The following is a 15,672-nucleotide window of genomic DNA, read 5'->3' as shown; positions in this document are numbered from 1 at the left end:
CCTGGATTTCACTGTGAGATATTATGCTCTTAACCTTTGAGGGATATTTTAAGGATCAAATCATCTAGTTGGAAAGAATGTGCTTGAGGAAATAAGAGTGCTGAAAAAATTCAAGGAACTAGTACTCTTCAATGGAGTAATATAACATTTCATATAATGTTAATCTGAGCAATTATTTAATATTCTTTTCTATTTGTGTTGTAAAACTCTCAAAAGATGCACTATTACCAGGTGAAGGAGTTTCATCCTCTTCTGACATTGAATCTGTGCCTAGAGAAGTGTAAAAATCATATTTGGATGTTATCGATAATGAAATGGGTGATTAAAGTTCACTGGGGTTCATATTTTAATTGAATCATTCATTAGATATGTTGACTCTCAAATAAACTAGGAAAGTCATTCACCACTATGTCCACCACTAAATCTAGGTCATGTGAAGGGTCAAAAGACAAACAGAGAAGGAAAATTTGACATTTTATATGTTGTAAGAATAAATGGATGAATGAGCTCTGGGTCAGGGGACGAAAAAGTCATTTGCTCATGGATTTGGGCATTTGTTTCTTTTCTCAGGGCAGTGGCAGGTGGCTGCAAGCAGGGATTCTTCTGTAGCCAAAGGAGTTGGCTACAGTTACAACAGGCGATACTTGAGGAGGCTCTCCTCCCTTATATTTAACTAGCTCTAGATTGACAGGTCAAAAGAGTTCTTGGATCGTTCTGCAGAACCAGCCTGAAATCTCACCCCATCATGTCCAACCCCAAGTCTTTAATAAGATAGGAATTTCGAAGCTCCTCCTGTAGACTGTCTGTCATTTTTCCACAAAAACATTCAGTGCATGATTCCCCATCCACTTCTGCAAACAGAAACCCCTCACCATCGGCTTTAAAGCACTTTAAAGCACTTGTCCCCTCCTCCCTTTACCTCCCTGAATTCCTACCACAAATCCAGCCTGCACGGTTTGCTCTTCTAATGCCAACCTACTCACTTTGTTCTCATCTGTCTCATGGCTGACCTGTTCCCCACATTCGGCTTCTGGCCTGGAAGGCTTCCATCTTCATATCTGATAGATGATCATTCTCCCTGCCTTGCCTTAAAAGCCTTATTGAAGGCACATCTCCTCCAGAGGTATGCCCTGATTCAGCCCTCATTTCTTCTTCTCCCACTCTCTTCTGCCTCCCACTGATTTGCTCCCTTTATTCACCCATCCCTCAGCCCCTTGGCACTTATGTACATATTTATAATTTATTTATTTATCTTAATGTCTACCTCCCCCTCTAGACTGTAAGCTCGTTTTGGACAGGGAATGTGACTGCTATATTCTTATGTTGTACTCTCCCCAGTGCTTAGTACAGTGCACTGCACACAGTATGTGCTCAATCAATACAATTAATTGAGGTTCATTGGGGTTCATATTGAACCATTCATTAGATATTTTGACTCGCAAATAAACTAGGAAAGTCATTCACCACTATCTCCAGTTATTCCACTAAATCTAGGTCATGTGAAGGGTCAGAAGACAAACGGAGAAGGAAAATTTGACATTTTATATGTTGGAAGAATAAATGGACGATGCAGGACAGTTAAATGAGCTCTGGGTCAGGGGACCCAGAAAAGAAAAGAATAGAAGCCCTAGAACAACCAGATGATTCTTCAGAGATTAAAAAAAACCTTACTTCTTACAGGAGCCACGTCTTTAGGAGTGGAAATACCTGAGAAAGAAAATGATACTAATAAGTTTCTTTTTGTGTGCTCTCCACATCTGTTTAGAAAGAAACATGGAAAAAGACATAAAGGAGACATCCCTGGATTTCACTGTGAGATATTATGCTCTTAACCTTTGAGGGATATTTTAAGGATCAAATCATCTAGTTGGAAAGAATGTGCTTGAGGAAATGAGTGCTGCAAAAATTCAAGGAACTAGTACTCCTCAATAGAATAATATAATATTTCATATAATGTTAATCTGAGCAATTATTTAATATTCTTTTCTACTTGTGTTGTTAAACTCTCAAAAGGTGCACTATTACCTGGTGAAGGAGTTTCATCCTCTTCTGACATTGAATCTGTGCCTAAAGAAATGTAAAAATCAGATTTGGACGTTATCTATTGTGAAATAGGTGATTAAAGTTCACTGTGGTTCATATTTTAATCGAATTATTCATTAGATATGTTGACTCTCAAATAAACTAGGAAAGTCATTCGCCACTATGTCCAGTTATACCACTCAATCTAGGTCATGCGAAGGGTCAAAAGACAAACAGAGAAGGAAAATTTGACTTTTTTATATGTTGGAAGAATAAATGGATGATGCAGGACATTAAATTGAGCTCTGGGTCGGGGGAGAAAAAGTCATTTGCTCATGGATTTGGGCATTTGTTTCTTTTCTCAGGGCAGTGGAAGATGGCTGCAAGCAGGGACTCTTCTGTAGCCAGAGGAGTTTTGGAAGCATCCTGACCAGTTACAACAGGTGATAATTGGGGAGGCTCTCCTCCCTTATATTTAACATAAGCATTAGCTCTAGATTGACAGGTCAAAGAAGTTCTAGGATCAATCTGCAGAACCAGCCTTAAATCTCACCCCATCATGTCCAACCCCAAGTCTTTAATAAGATAGGAATTTCGAAGCTCCTCCTGTAGACTATTTGTCATTTTTCTACAAAAACATTCAGTGCATGATTCCCCATCCACTTCTGCAAACAGAAACCCCTCACCATTGGCTTTAAAGCACTTATTAACCTTGTCCCCTCCTCCCTTTACCTCCCTGAATTTCTACCACAAATCCAGCTCACACAGTTTTCTCTTCTAATGCCAACCAACTCACTTTGTTCTCGTCAGTCTCATGGCTGACCTGTCCCCCACATTCGGCTTCTGGCCTGGAAGCCTTCCATCTTCATATCTGTTAGATGATCATTGTCCCTGCCTTGCCTTAAAAGCCTTATTGAAGGCACATCTCCTACAAGTGGCACTCCCTTATTCAGCCCTCATTTCTTCTTCTCCCACTCCCTTCTGCCTCCCACTGATTTGCTCCCTTTATTCACTCTTCCCTCACCCTCTTGGCACTTGTGTATAATTAATTTATTTATCTTAATGTCTGCCTCCCCCTCTAGACTGTAAGCTTGTTGTGGACAGGGAATGTGACTGCTATATTGTTGTGATGTACTCTCCCCAGTGCTTAGTACAGTGCACTGCACACAGTATGTGCTCAATCAATACAATTAATTGAGGTTCACTGGGGTTCATACTGAACCATTCATTAGATATTTTGACTCGCAAATAAACTAGGAAAGTCATTCACCATTATCTCCAGTTATTCCACTAAATCTAGGTCATGCGAATGGTCAGAAGACAAATAGAGAAGGAAAATTTGACATTTTATATGTTGGAACAATAAATGGATGAATAAATGGATGATGCAGGACAGTAGAATGAATTCTGGGTCAGGGGACCCAGAAAAGAAAAGAATAGAAGCCCTAGAACAACCAGATAATTCTTCAGAGATTAAAAAAATTCTTACTTTTTACAGGAGCCATGTCTTTAGGAGTGGAAATACCTGAGAAAGATAATGATACTAATAAGTTTCCTTTTGTGTGCTCTCCACATCTGTTTAGAAAGAAACGTAGAAAAAGACATAAAGGAGACATCCCTGGATTTTATCGTGAGATATTATGGTCTTAATCTTTGAGGGGTATTTTAAGGATCAAATCATCTCATTGGAAAGAATGTGCTTGAGGAAATAAGAGTGCTGCAAAAATTCAAGGAACTAGTACTCTTCAATGGAGTAATATAATATTTCATATAATGTTAATCTGAGCAATTATTTAATATTCTTTTCTATTTGTGTTGTAAAACTCTCAAATGATGCACTATTACCAGGTGAAGGAGTTTCATCCTCTTCTGACATTGAATCTGTGCCTAGAGAAATGTGAAAATCAGATTTGGATATTATCGATAATGAAATGGGTGATTTCATATTTTAACTGAATCATTCATTAGTTGTTGACTCTCAAATAAAGTAGGAAAGTCATTTGCCACTATGTCCAGTTATACCACTAAATCTAGGTCATGTGAAGGGTCAAAAGACAAACAGAAAAGGAAAATTTGACATTTTATATGTTGGAAGAATAAATGGATGATGCAGGACAATAAAATGAGCTCTGGGTCAGGGGACAAAAGAGTCATTTGCTCGTGGATTTGGGCACTTGTTTCTTTTCTCAGGGCAGTGGAAGATGGCTACAAGCAGGGACTCTTCTGTAGCCAAAGGAGTTTTGAAAGCATCCTGACCAGTTACAGCAGGTGATACTTGAGGACTCCCTTATATTTAACATCAGCACTAGCTCCAGATTGACAGGTCAAAAAAGTTCTAGGGTCGATCTGCAAAACCAGCCTTAAATCTCACCCCATCATGTCCAACACCAATTCTTTAATAAGATAGGAATTTCAAAGCTCCTCCTGTAGACTATTTGTCATTTTTCTACAAAAGCATTCAGTGCATGATTCCCCATCCACTTTTGCAAACAGAAACCCCTCACCATCGGCTTTAAAGCACTTATTAACCTTGTCCCCTCCTCCCTTTACCTCCCTGAATTCCTACCACAAATCTAGCCCGAACAGTTTGCTCTTCTAATGCCAACCTACTCACTTTGTTCTCGTCTGTCTCATGGCTGACCTGTCCCCCACATTCGGCTTCTGGCCTGGAAGCCTTCCCTCTTCATATCTGGTAGATGATCATTGTCCCTGCCTTGCCTTAAAAGCCTTATTGAAGGCACATCTCCTCCAGAGGTATTCCCTGATTCAGCCCTCATTTCCTCTCCTCCCACTCTCTTCTGCCTCCCACTTATTTGCTCCCTTTATTCACCCCTCCCTCAGCCCCCTGGCACTTATGTACATATTTATAATTTATTTATTTATCTTAATGTCTGCCTCCCCCTCTAGACTGTAAGCTCGTTTTGGGCAGGGAATGTGACTGCTGTATTGTTGTGTTGTACTCTCCCCAGTGCTTAGTACAGTGCACTGCACACAGTATGTGCTCAATCAATACAATTAATTGAGGTTCACTGGGGGTCATATTGAACCATTCATTAGATATTTTGACTCGCAAATAAACTAGGAAAGTCATTCACCACTATCTCCAGTTATTCCACTAAATCTAGGTCATGCGAAGGGTCAGAAGACAAACGGAGAAGGAAAATTTGACATTTTATATGTTGGAAGAATAAATGGATGATGCAGGACAGTAAAGTGAGCTCTGGGTCAGGGGACCCAGAAAAGAAAAGAATAGAAGCCCTAGAACAACCAGATAATTCTTCAGAGATTAAAAAAAACCTTACTTCTTATAGGAGCCATGTCTTTAGGAGTGGAAATGCCTGAGAAAGAAAATGATACTAATAAGTTTCCTTTTGTGTACTCTCCACATCTGTTTAGAAAGAAACATAGAAAAAGACATAAAGGAGACATTCCTGGATTTCACTGTGAGATATTATGCTCTTAACCTTTGAGGGATATTTTAAGGATCAAATCATCTAGTTGAAGAGAATGTGCTTGAGGAAATAAGAGTGCTGCAAAAATTCAAGGAACTAGTACTCCTCAATGGAGTAATACAATATTTCATATAATGTTAATCTGAGCAATTATTTAATATTCTTTTCTACTTGTGTTGTTAAACTCTCAAAAGGTGCACTATTACCAGGTGAAGGAGTTTCATCCTCTTCTGACATTGAATCTGTGCCTAAAGAAATGTAAAAATCAGATTTGGACATTATCTATAGTGAAATAGGTGACTAAAGTTCACTGGGGTTCATATTTTAATTGAATCATTCATTAGATATGTTGATTCTCAAATAAACTAGGAAAGTCATTCGCCACTATGTCAAGTTATACCACTAAATCTAGGTCATGCGAAGGGTCAAAAGAGAAACAGAGAAGGAAAATTTGGCATTTTATATGTTGGAAGAATAAATGGATGATGAAGGACAGTAAAATGAGCTCTGGGTCAGGGGACGAAAAAGTCATTTGCCCATGGATTTGGGCATTTGTTTCTTTTCTCAGGGCAGTGGAAGATGGCTACAAGCAGGGACTCTTCTGTAGCCAAAGGAGTTGGCTACAGTTACAACAGGCGATTTTTGAGGAGGCTCTCCTCCCTTATATTTAACTCCAGCACTAGCTCTAGATTGACAGGCCAAAAGAGTTCTTGGATCGATCTGCAGAACCAGCCTGAAATCTCACCCCATCATGTCCAACCCCAAGTCTTTAATAAGATAGGAATTTCGAAGCTCCTCCTGCAGACTATCTGTCATTTTTCCACAAAAACATTCAGTGCATGATTCCCCAATCCACTTCTGCAAACAGAAACCCCTCACCGTCGGCTTTAAAGCACTTATTAACCTTGTCCCCTCCTCCTTTTACCTCCCTGAATTCCTACCACAAATCCAGCTCGCATAGTTTGCTCTTCTAATGCCAACCTACTCACTTTGTTCTCGTCTGTCTCATGGCTGACCTGTCCCCCACATTCAGCTTCTGGCCTGGAAGGCTTCCCTCTTTATATGTGATAGATGATCATTCTCCCTGCCTTGCCTTAAAAGCCTTATTGAAGGCACATCTCCTCCAGAGGTATTCCCTGATTAAGCCCTCGTTTCCTCTCCTCCCACTCTCTTCTGCCTCCCACTGATATGCTCCCTTTATTCACCCATCCCTCAGCCCCTTGGCACTTATGTACATATTTATAATTTATTTTTTATCTTAATGTCTGCCTCCCCCTCTAGACTGTAAGCTCGATGTGGACAGGGAATGTGACTGCTATATTGTTATGTTGTACTCTCCCCAGTGCTTAGTACAGTGCACTGCACACAGTATGTGCTAAATAAATACAATTAATTGAGGTTCACCGGGGTTCATATTGAACCATTCATTAGATATTTTTACTCTCAAATAAACTAGGAAAGTCATTCACCACTACCTCCAGTTGTACCACTAAATCTAGGTCATGCGAAGGGTCAGAAGACAAACAGAGAAGGAAAATTTGACATTTTATATGTTGGAAGAATAAATGGATGATGCAGGACAGTAAAATGAGCTCTGCGTCAAGGGACCCAGAAAAGAAAAGTATAGAAGCCCCAGAACAACCAGATAATTCTTCAGAGATTAAAAAAATTCTTACTTTTTACATGAGCCACGTCTTTGGGAGTGGAAATACCTGAGAAAGAAAATGAGACTAATAAGTTTCCTTTTGTGAGCTCTCCACATCTGTTTAGAAAGAAACATAGAAAAAGACATAAAGGAAACATCCCTGGATTTTATTGTGAGATATTATGCTCTTAATCTTTGAGGGGTATTTTAAGGATGAAATCATCTCGTTGGAAAGAATGTGCTTGAGGAAATAAGAATGCTGCAAAAATTCAAGGAACTAGTACTCTTCAATGGAGTAATATAATATTTCATATAATGTTAATCTGAGCAATTATTTAATATTCTTTTCTTTTTGTGTTTGTAAAACTCTCAAAAGATGCACATTACCAGGTGAAGGAGTTTCATCCTCTTCTGACATGGAATCTGTGCCTAGAGAAATGTAAAAATCAGATTTGGATATTATCGATAATGAAATGGGTGATTAAAGTTCATATTTTAACTGAATCATTCATTAGTTATGTTGACTCTCAAATAAACTAGGAAAGTCATTTGCCACTATGTCCAGTTATACCACTAAATCTAGGTCATGTGAAGGGTCAAAAGACAAACAGAGAAGGAAAATTTGACATTTTATATGTTGGAAGAATGAACGGATGATGCAGGACAATAAAATGAGCTCTGGGTCAGGGGACGAAAAAGTCATTTGCTCGTGGATTTGGGCATTTGTTTCTTTTCTCAGGGCAGTGGAATATGGCTACAAGATGGGACTCTTCTGTAGCCAAAGGAGTTTTGAAAGCATCCTGACCAGTTACAGCAGGCGATACTTGAGGAGGCTCTCCTCCCTTATATTTAACATCAGCACCAGCTCCAGATTGACATATCAAAAAAGTTCTAGGGTCGATCTGCAGAACCGGCCTTAAATCTCACCCCAACATGTCCAACCCCAAGTCTTTAATAAGATAGGAATTTCGAAGCTTCTCCTGTAGACTATTTGTCATTTTTCTACAAAAACATTCAGTGCATGATCCCCCATCCACTTCTGCAAACAGAAACCCCTCACCATCGGCTTTAAAGTACTTATTAACCTTGTCCCCTCCTCCCTTTACCTCCCTGAATTCCTACCACAAATCCAGCCCGCACAGTTTGCTTTTCTAATGCCAACCTACTCACTTTGTTCTCGTCTGTCTCATGGCTGACCTGTCCTCCACATTCAGCTTCTGGCCTGGAAGCCTTCCCTCTTCATATCTGATAGATGATCATTGTCCCTGCCTTGCCTTAAAAGCCATATTGAAGGCACATCTCCTCCAGAGGTATTCCATGATTAAGCCCTCATTTCCTCTCCTCCCACTCTCTTCTGGCTCCCACTGATATGCTCCCTTTATTCACCCCTCCCTCAGCCCCTTGGCACTTATGTATATATTTATAATTTATTTATTTATCTTAATGTCTGCCTCCCCCTCTAGACTGTAAGCTCGTTTTGGACAGGGAATGTGACTGCTATATTCTTATGTTGTACTCTCCCCAGTGCTTAGTACAGTGCACTGCGCACAGTATGTGCTCAATCAATACAATTAATTGAGGTTCACTGGGGTTCATATTGAACCATTCATTAGATATTTTGACTCGCAAATAAACTAGGAAAGTCATTCACCACTATCTCCAGTTACTCCACTAAATCTAGGTCATGCGAAGGGTCAGAAGACAAACAGAGAAGGAAAATTTGACATTTTATATATTGGAAGAATAAATGGATGATGCAGGACAGTAAAATGAGCTCTGCATCAAGGGACCCAGAAAAGAAAAGTATAGAAGCCCCAGAACAACCAGATAATTCTTCAGAGATTAAAAAAATTCTTACTTTTTACAGGAGCCATGTCTTTAGGAGTGGAAATACCTGAGAAAGAAAATGAGACTAATAAGTTTCCTTTTGTGTGCTCTCCACATCTGTTTAGAAAGAAACATAGAAAAAGACATAAAGGAGACATCCCTGGATTTTATCGTGAGATATTATGCTCTTAATCTTTGAGGGGTATTTTAAGGATGAAATCATCTCGTTGGAAAGAATGTCCTTGAGGAAATAAGAGTGCTGCAAAAATTCAAGGAATTAATACTCTTCAATGGAGTAATATAATATTTCATATAATGTTAATCTGAGCAATTATTTAATATTCTTTTCTTTTTGTGTTGTAAAACTCTCAAAAGATGCACTATTACCAGGTGAAGGAGTTTCATCCTCTTCTGACATTGAATCTGTGCCTAGAGAAATGTGAAAATCAGATTTGGATATTATCGATAATGAAATGGGTGATTTCATATTTTAATTGAATCATTCATTAGTTGTTGACTCTCAAATAAACTAGGAAAGTCATTTGCCACTATGTCCAGTTATACCACTAAATCTAGGTCATGTGAAGGGTCAAAAGACAAACAGAAAAGGAAAATTTGACATTTAATGTGTTGGAAGAATAAATGGATGATGCAGGACAGTAAAATGAGCTCTGGGTCAGGGGACCCAGAAAAGAAAAGAATAGAAGCCCTAGAACAACCAGATGATTCTTCAGAGATTAAAAAAAATCTTACTTTTTACAGGAGCCACATCTTTAGGAGTGGAAATACCTGAGAAAGAAAATGATACTAATAAGTTTCCTTTTGTGTGCTCTCCACATCTGTTTAGAAAGAAACACAGAAAAAGACATAAAGGAGACATCCCTGGATTTCACTGTGAGATATTATGCTCTTAACCTTTGAGGGATATTTTAAGGATCAAATCATCTCATTGGAAAGAATGTGCTTGAGGAAATGAGTGCTGCAAAAATTCAAGGAACTAGTACTCTTCAAAGGAGTAATATTTCATATAATGTTAATCTGAGCAATTATTTAATATTCTTTTCTATTTGTGTTGTGAAACTCTCTAAAGATGCACTATTACCAGGTGAAGGAGTTTCATCCTCTTCTGACATTGAATCTGTGCCTAGAGAAATGTAAAAATCAGATTTGGATGTTATCGATAATGAAATGGGTGATTAAAGTTCACTGGGGTTCATATTTCAATTGAATCATTCATTAGATATGTTGACTCTCAAATAAACTAGGAAAGTCATTTGCCACTATCTCCAGTTATACCATTAAATCTAGGTCATGCGAAGGGTCAAAAGACAAACAGAGAAGGAAAATTTGACTTTTTTATATGTTGGAAGAATAAATGGATGATGCAGGACAGTAAAATGAGCTCTGGGTCAGGAGGAGAAAAAGTCATTTGCTCATGGATTTGGGCATTTGTTTCTTTTTTCAGGACAGTGGAAGATGGCTTCAAGCAGGGACTCTTCTGTAGCCAAAGGAGTTTTGAAAGCATCCCGACCCTACATCAGGTGATACTTGGCGAGGCTCTCCTCCCTTATATTTAACACGAGGACTAGCTCTAGATTGACGGTTCAAAAAAGTTCTAGGATCGATGTGTAGAACCAGCCTTAAATCTCACCCCGTCATGTCCAACCCCAAGTCTTTAATAAGACAGGAATTTCTTAGCTCCTCCTTTAGAATATGTCCCATATGGACAGAGGTTGTGTTTAACCTGATTATCTTGTGCTTGTGGTAATTGAAAAGAATGTGCTTGAGGAAAGAAAAGTGCTGCAAAAATTCAAGGAACTAGTACTATTCAATGGAATAATATAATATTTCAAATAACATTAATCTGAGCAATTATTAAGTATTCTATTTGTGTTATAAAACTATCAAAAGGTGGACTATTACCAGGTGAAGGAGTTTCATCCTCTTCTGACATTGAATCTTTACCTAGAGAAATGTAAAAATCAGATTTGGCTGGTGTTTATAGTGAAACAGTTGATTAAGGCTCACTGGAGTTCATATTTTAATTGAACCTTTCATTAAATATGTTGACTCTCAAATAAACGAGGAAAGTCACTCACCACTCTCTCCTGTTATACCACTAAATCTAGGTCATGCGAAGGGGTCAAAAGACAAACAGAGAAGGAAAATTTGACTTTTTCAAATGTTGGAAAAATAAATGGATGATGCAGGACAGTAAAACGAGCTCTGGGTCAGGGGAGGAAAAAGTCATTTGCTCATGGATTTGGGCATTTGTTTCTTTTCTCGGGACAGTGGAAGATGGCTGCAAGCAGAGACTCTTCTGTAGCCAAAGGAGCTTTGAAAACATCCTGACCAATTACAACAGGAGATAATTGGGGAGGCTCTCCTCCCTTATTTTTAATATCAGCCCTAGCTCTTGATTGACAGTTAAAAAAGTTCTTGGATCCATCTGCAGAACCAGCCTGAAATCTCACCCCATCATATCCAACCCCAAGTCTCTAATAAGGCAGGAATTTCGAAGCTCCTCCTGTAGACTAGCAGCAATTGTATCTACCAACTCAATTGTATTTTCCCAAGTGTTTAGCACAATTCCCTGCATACAGTAAGAGCTCAGTTAATACCACTGAATGAGTGACTAGCAAGGGAATTCCATAATTTTGAGGATGAATATTTTTCTTTAAAGAGAACACAGAGAAACAAAATAAGCACTGAGATTTGATTCTACCACATCTGCTTTGCTCCAGGCAAGTGAGAACGCATCTATAAAAGCAAATACAATTTTCCAAATGAAAATATTACTTTAGGGAAGCAGCATGGCCTAGTGGAAAGAGCACAGGCTGAGGCATCGGTTTCCAAATCTCGCTCTTCCACTTGGGCAAATCTCTTCACTTTTCTGTGCCTCAGTTTCCTCATCTGTAAAATAATGGGGAGTCCATACCTGCTCTCCCTCCCGATTAGACTGTGAGCCCTATATAGTACAGAGGCTGTGTTTAACCTGATTATCTTATTTCTATCTAAATGCTTAGTGCAGTGCTTGGCATATCGTAAGTGCTTAACAAATGCCATCATTATCCCCTCTAGATTGTATGCTCCCCTCTTGACTGTAAACTCCTTGTGGGCAGGGAATCTGTCCACCAACTCTCCCAAGCACTTAGTAAAATCCTCTAATTGCAAACTCCTTGGGGGCAGGGAAGATGTCTGCTTACTGTTATGTTATACTCTCCTAACTGCTTAGAACAGTACTCTGTGCGCAGTAAGTGCTCAATAAATATGATTGAATAAATTGAATGAAGGAAGAGCAATCAAGCAATGAATTGTATTTATTGAGTGTTTACTTGTGCAGAGCACTGTACTAAACACTTGGGAGAGTACAATATAACAATAAACAGACACATTCCCTGCCCTCTGTGAGTTTACACATAATAAGCACTCAAAAATACTCATTGTATTTTTATACTCATTAAATATACTCAGTATTTTTATTTTATATATTTTATTTTATATATACTCAGTATTTTTATACTCAAAATACTCATTAAGCGCTTAGTACAGTGCTCTGCACACAGTAAGCGCTCAATAAATACGATTGATGGTTGTGGGCAGGGAACATATATACCAATTCTGTTATATTGCACTCTGCCAAACGCTTAGAACAGTGCTCTGAACACACAGTAAGTGCCCAATAAATACGATTAAATGAATGAATAAATGTGAGTCTTCTTGACCGTGAGCCCGCTGTTGGGTAGGGACCATCTCTATATGTTGCCAACTTGTACTTCCCAAGCGCTTAGTACAGTGCTCTGCACACAGTAAGCGCTCAATAAATACGATTGAATGAATGAATGAATTGACCACTGATTGATTGATTGATATTACACTTTCCCAGGCCTTTAATACAGTGCTTGCACAGAGTAAGCAGTCAATAAATACTATTGATTTATTATAACAATTCAGCATGGCTCAGTGGACAGAGCCCGGGCTTTGGAGTCAGAGGTCATGGGTTCAAATCCCAGCTCCGCCAATTGTCAACTGTGTGACTTTGGGCGAGTCACTTCACTTCTCTGGGCCTCAGTGACCTCATCTGTAAAATGCGGATGAAGACTGTGGGACAACCTGATCACCTCGTAACCTCCCCAGCGCTTAGAACATAGTAGACGCTTAATAGGTGCCATTTAAAAATAATTCCTTTGTCAATCAGTAACATCCAAATCCCAACGCTCATGGAATACCCTAAGTGCTCTGCACACAGTGCGCGCTCAATAAATACGATTGAATGAATGAATAAGTCAAATAGTGTGCATTAAACAAGTTGAGATCGAGAGACCAATCAATCAATTAATCCTATTTATTGAGTGCTTACTGGGTGCGGAACATTGTACTAAGCACTTGGGAGAGTACAATATAGCAAACAATATAACAGATGAGCCTACAGTCTAGAGTAGGAGGGTTGATCTCAGCTCAAGGGGAGCAGAGACAGGGGGAAGGAAAGTTAAACAGCTAAAACTTTTATTACCTCCTAAACTAAACTCATTTGTCCCCCAAACCTTGCCCATTTCTAGCAGCTCGCTGAAGGGGCAGGAATTTTTTACTACTCCTGTGTGTCCCCCCAGCTTCTGGAACAGTGCTCTGTATTCAGGAGGAGCTCAATCCATTCCGTTGGCACTGAAAAATCATTTTGACCAGTTTCAGTGTCCTTAGCATTGACTGAACCCTCCTCTTGTGCCGAACACTGTGCTGGGGGCTGGAAATGCAATCCCAGGAACAGAGAATGGAGCGGCAGAGGGAATCTAATGTTATTGAAGATAAAGATGTAAAGTCTTGCTTTAGGAAATGAAAACAGTAATTTCTGAATATTTCTGATACATTCCCAGTGGTAGAGTTGTAATTCAATCATCCAATCATATTTATTGAGTGCTTACTGTGTGCTGAGTACGGTACTAAGTGCTTGGTAATGCCAGAAACAATGTCATGTTTTTCTATATTTGAGGAGGACAAAAAAGAAAACTGCTGGGTAAGTCTTCCTATTATGGAAGAATAAGTTAATAATAATAATGGCATTTATGAAGTGCTCACTATGTGCATAGCACTGTTCTAAGCACTGGGGAGGTTACAAAGTGATCAGGTTGTCCCACGGGGGGCTTACAGTCAATCCCTATTTTACAGATGAGGTAACTGAGGCCCAGAGAAGTAAAGTGACTTGCCCAAAGTCTCACAGCTGACAACTGGCAGAGCTGGGATTTGAAGCCATGACCTCTGACTCCAAAGCCCATGCTCTTTTCATCATCATTCGTATTTATTGAGCGCTTACTATGTGCAGAGCACTTTTCCACTGAGCCACGCTGCTTCTCTAAATAAAAATGATAACAACGATCATGGTATTTATTAAGCACTTACTATGTGCCAAGCACTACATTAAGCCCTCGTACCTGTCCCACCCGGGGCTCAGAATCCTAAAAGGGAATGAAAGCGGATATTTCAACCTTATCCTACAAATGAGGAAACTGAGGTATAGAGAAGGTCAAGGTCAAACGGCAGACAGATGATGGAGTCAGGGTTTAGATTGGAATCCTCGTCCCATTGTGACCTTCAACTGGGTGAAATGGAATAAGAAATACCTGATGTTGGATAATCCACCAAATGTGTATCATCCACTGAGCCCCCTGCTGATGTATAATCCATGGAACCTGAAGATTACAGCCATGGACATAAGATAAAAAGAGAAATAATTGCCAGTAGTCGTTGTTAATGGCCTAGAAATATATTACATGGAAAAAGTATGGGCTTTTTGAATTGGAATTCTGTACCTTGTCCTGAGAAAGCAAGCTGAACATTTGTTTCAGTTGGTCCCTAAGGCATCTCACAGAAAACTTTTTTGGAATTGCTCTGAGAAAAGTACGGAGATGCCACTGTTGTCAACTTAAGTGATCAGCCCAGAGCAGAGATGGTATCAATTTAATGGATCAAATGCTGTAGCTTCTATATTCAGGTAATAATCAACAGTAATTACGGTACTTGTCAAGTGCTTACTATGTGCCAAGCACTGTTCTAAGTGCTGGGGTAGATAGAAATTATAATCATAACAGGGACAAAATCCCTTTCCCACAGTCTAAATTGGAGGGAGTATGATGTACAGCTGTTTTACAGCTAACTGAGGCACAGAGAAGTTAAGCGACTTGCCCACGGTTATACAACAGACACATGGCAGAGCCAGAATTAGAACCCAGGTCCTCTGACTTCCTTGGTGAGATAATTCCCAACGCAAGATAATTGTGAGCATCTGAGGCTGTGCCTCCTCAATACACACTGAGGTATATGTTTATCTTGGATTGTATCATCCTCTTGGTCCTTCTGTGGTATAAGCTCCTGAAAATGACGGGTCCCATGGCGTCCCACTCAGAGGAGTTACTGAATTAACTGGCAGTTGCAACTAAAGGTAGCATTTGCTCTCAATTATAAAAATTACCACGATTGGGGGATTTGTTAAGCACTTACCGTATATCAAGCACTGTAGTAGATACAAGACAATCAGGTCGGATACGCTGCTTAGAGAAGCAGCACGACCTAGTAGAATACGGGCCTGGGAATCAGAAGGGCCTGGATTCTAATCCCGGCTCCCCCCCTTGTCTGCTGTGTGACCTTGGACAAGTCATTCACCTTCTCTGTGCCTCAGTTGTTTAATCTGCAAAACGGGGTTAAGACTGTGAGCCCTATGTAAGAACATGTGCC

The 15,672-nt window shown here is 39.5% G+C and overlaps 1 protein-coding gene across 1 annotated transcript in view; it reads right to left on the bottom strand.

Annotated features, from left to right (window-relative positions):
* DMBT1 (deleted in malignant brain tumors 1) overlaps positions 1 to 15,672 on the bottom strand; it is a 160,769-nt gene that overhangs the window by 33,287 nt on the left and 111,810 nt on the right. The window contains 11 exon segments of the mRNA XM_038758605.1: positions 229 to 270; positions 3,512 to 3,547; positions 3,868 to 3,909; positions 5,325 to 5,410; positions 6,220 to 6,283; positions 7,151 to 7,186; positions 8,978 to 9,063; positions 9,736 to 9,785; positions 10,805 to 10,911; positions 13,627 to 13,767; positions 14,562 to 14,630. Of these exon segments, the coding sequence (XP_038614533.1) occupies positions 229 to 270; positions 3,512 to 3,547; positions 3,868 to 3,909; positions 5,325 to 5,410; positions 6,220 to 6,283; positions 7,151 to 7,186; positions 8,978 to 9,063; positions 9,736 to 9,785; positions 10,805 to 10,911; positions 13,627 to 13,767; positions 14,562 to 14,630 (759 nt within the window).

Source organism: Tachyglossus aculeatus, chromosome 16 (genome assembly GCF_015852505.1).
Source record: "Tachyglossus aculeatus isolate mTacAcu1 chromosome 16, mTacAcu1.pri, whole genome shotgun sequence".
Taxonomy (NCBI): domain Eukaryota; kingdom Metazoa; phylum Chordata; class Mammalia; order Monotremata; family Tachyglossidae; genus Tachyglossus; species Tachyglossus aculeatus.
Note: the sequence above shows the minus strand (reverse complement) of the source record. Positions and strands in the feature narration are given on the sequence as shown.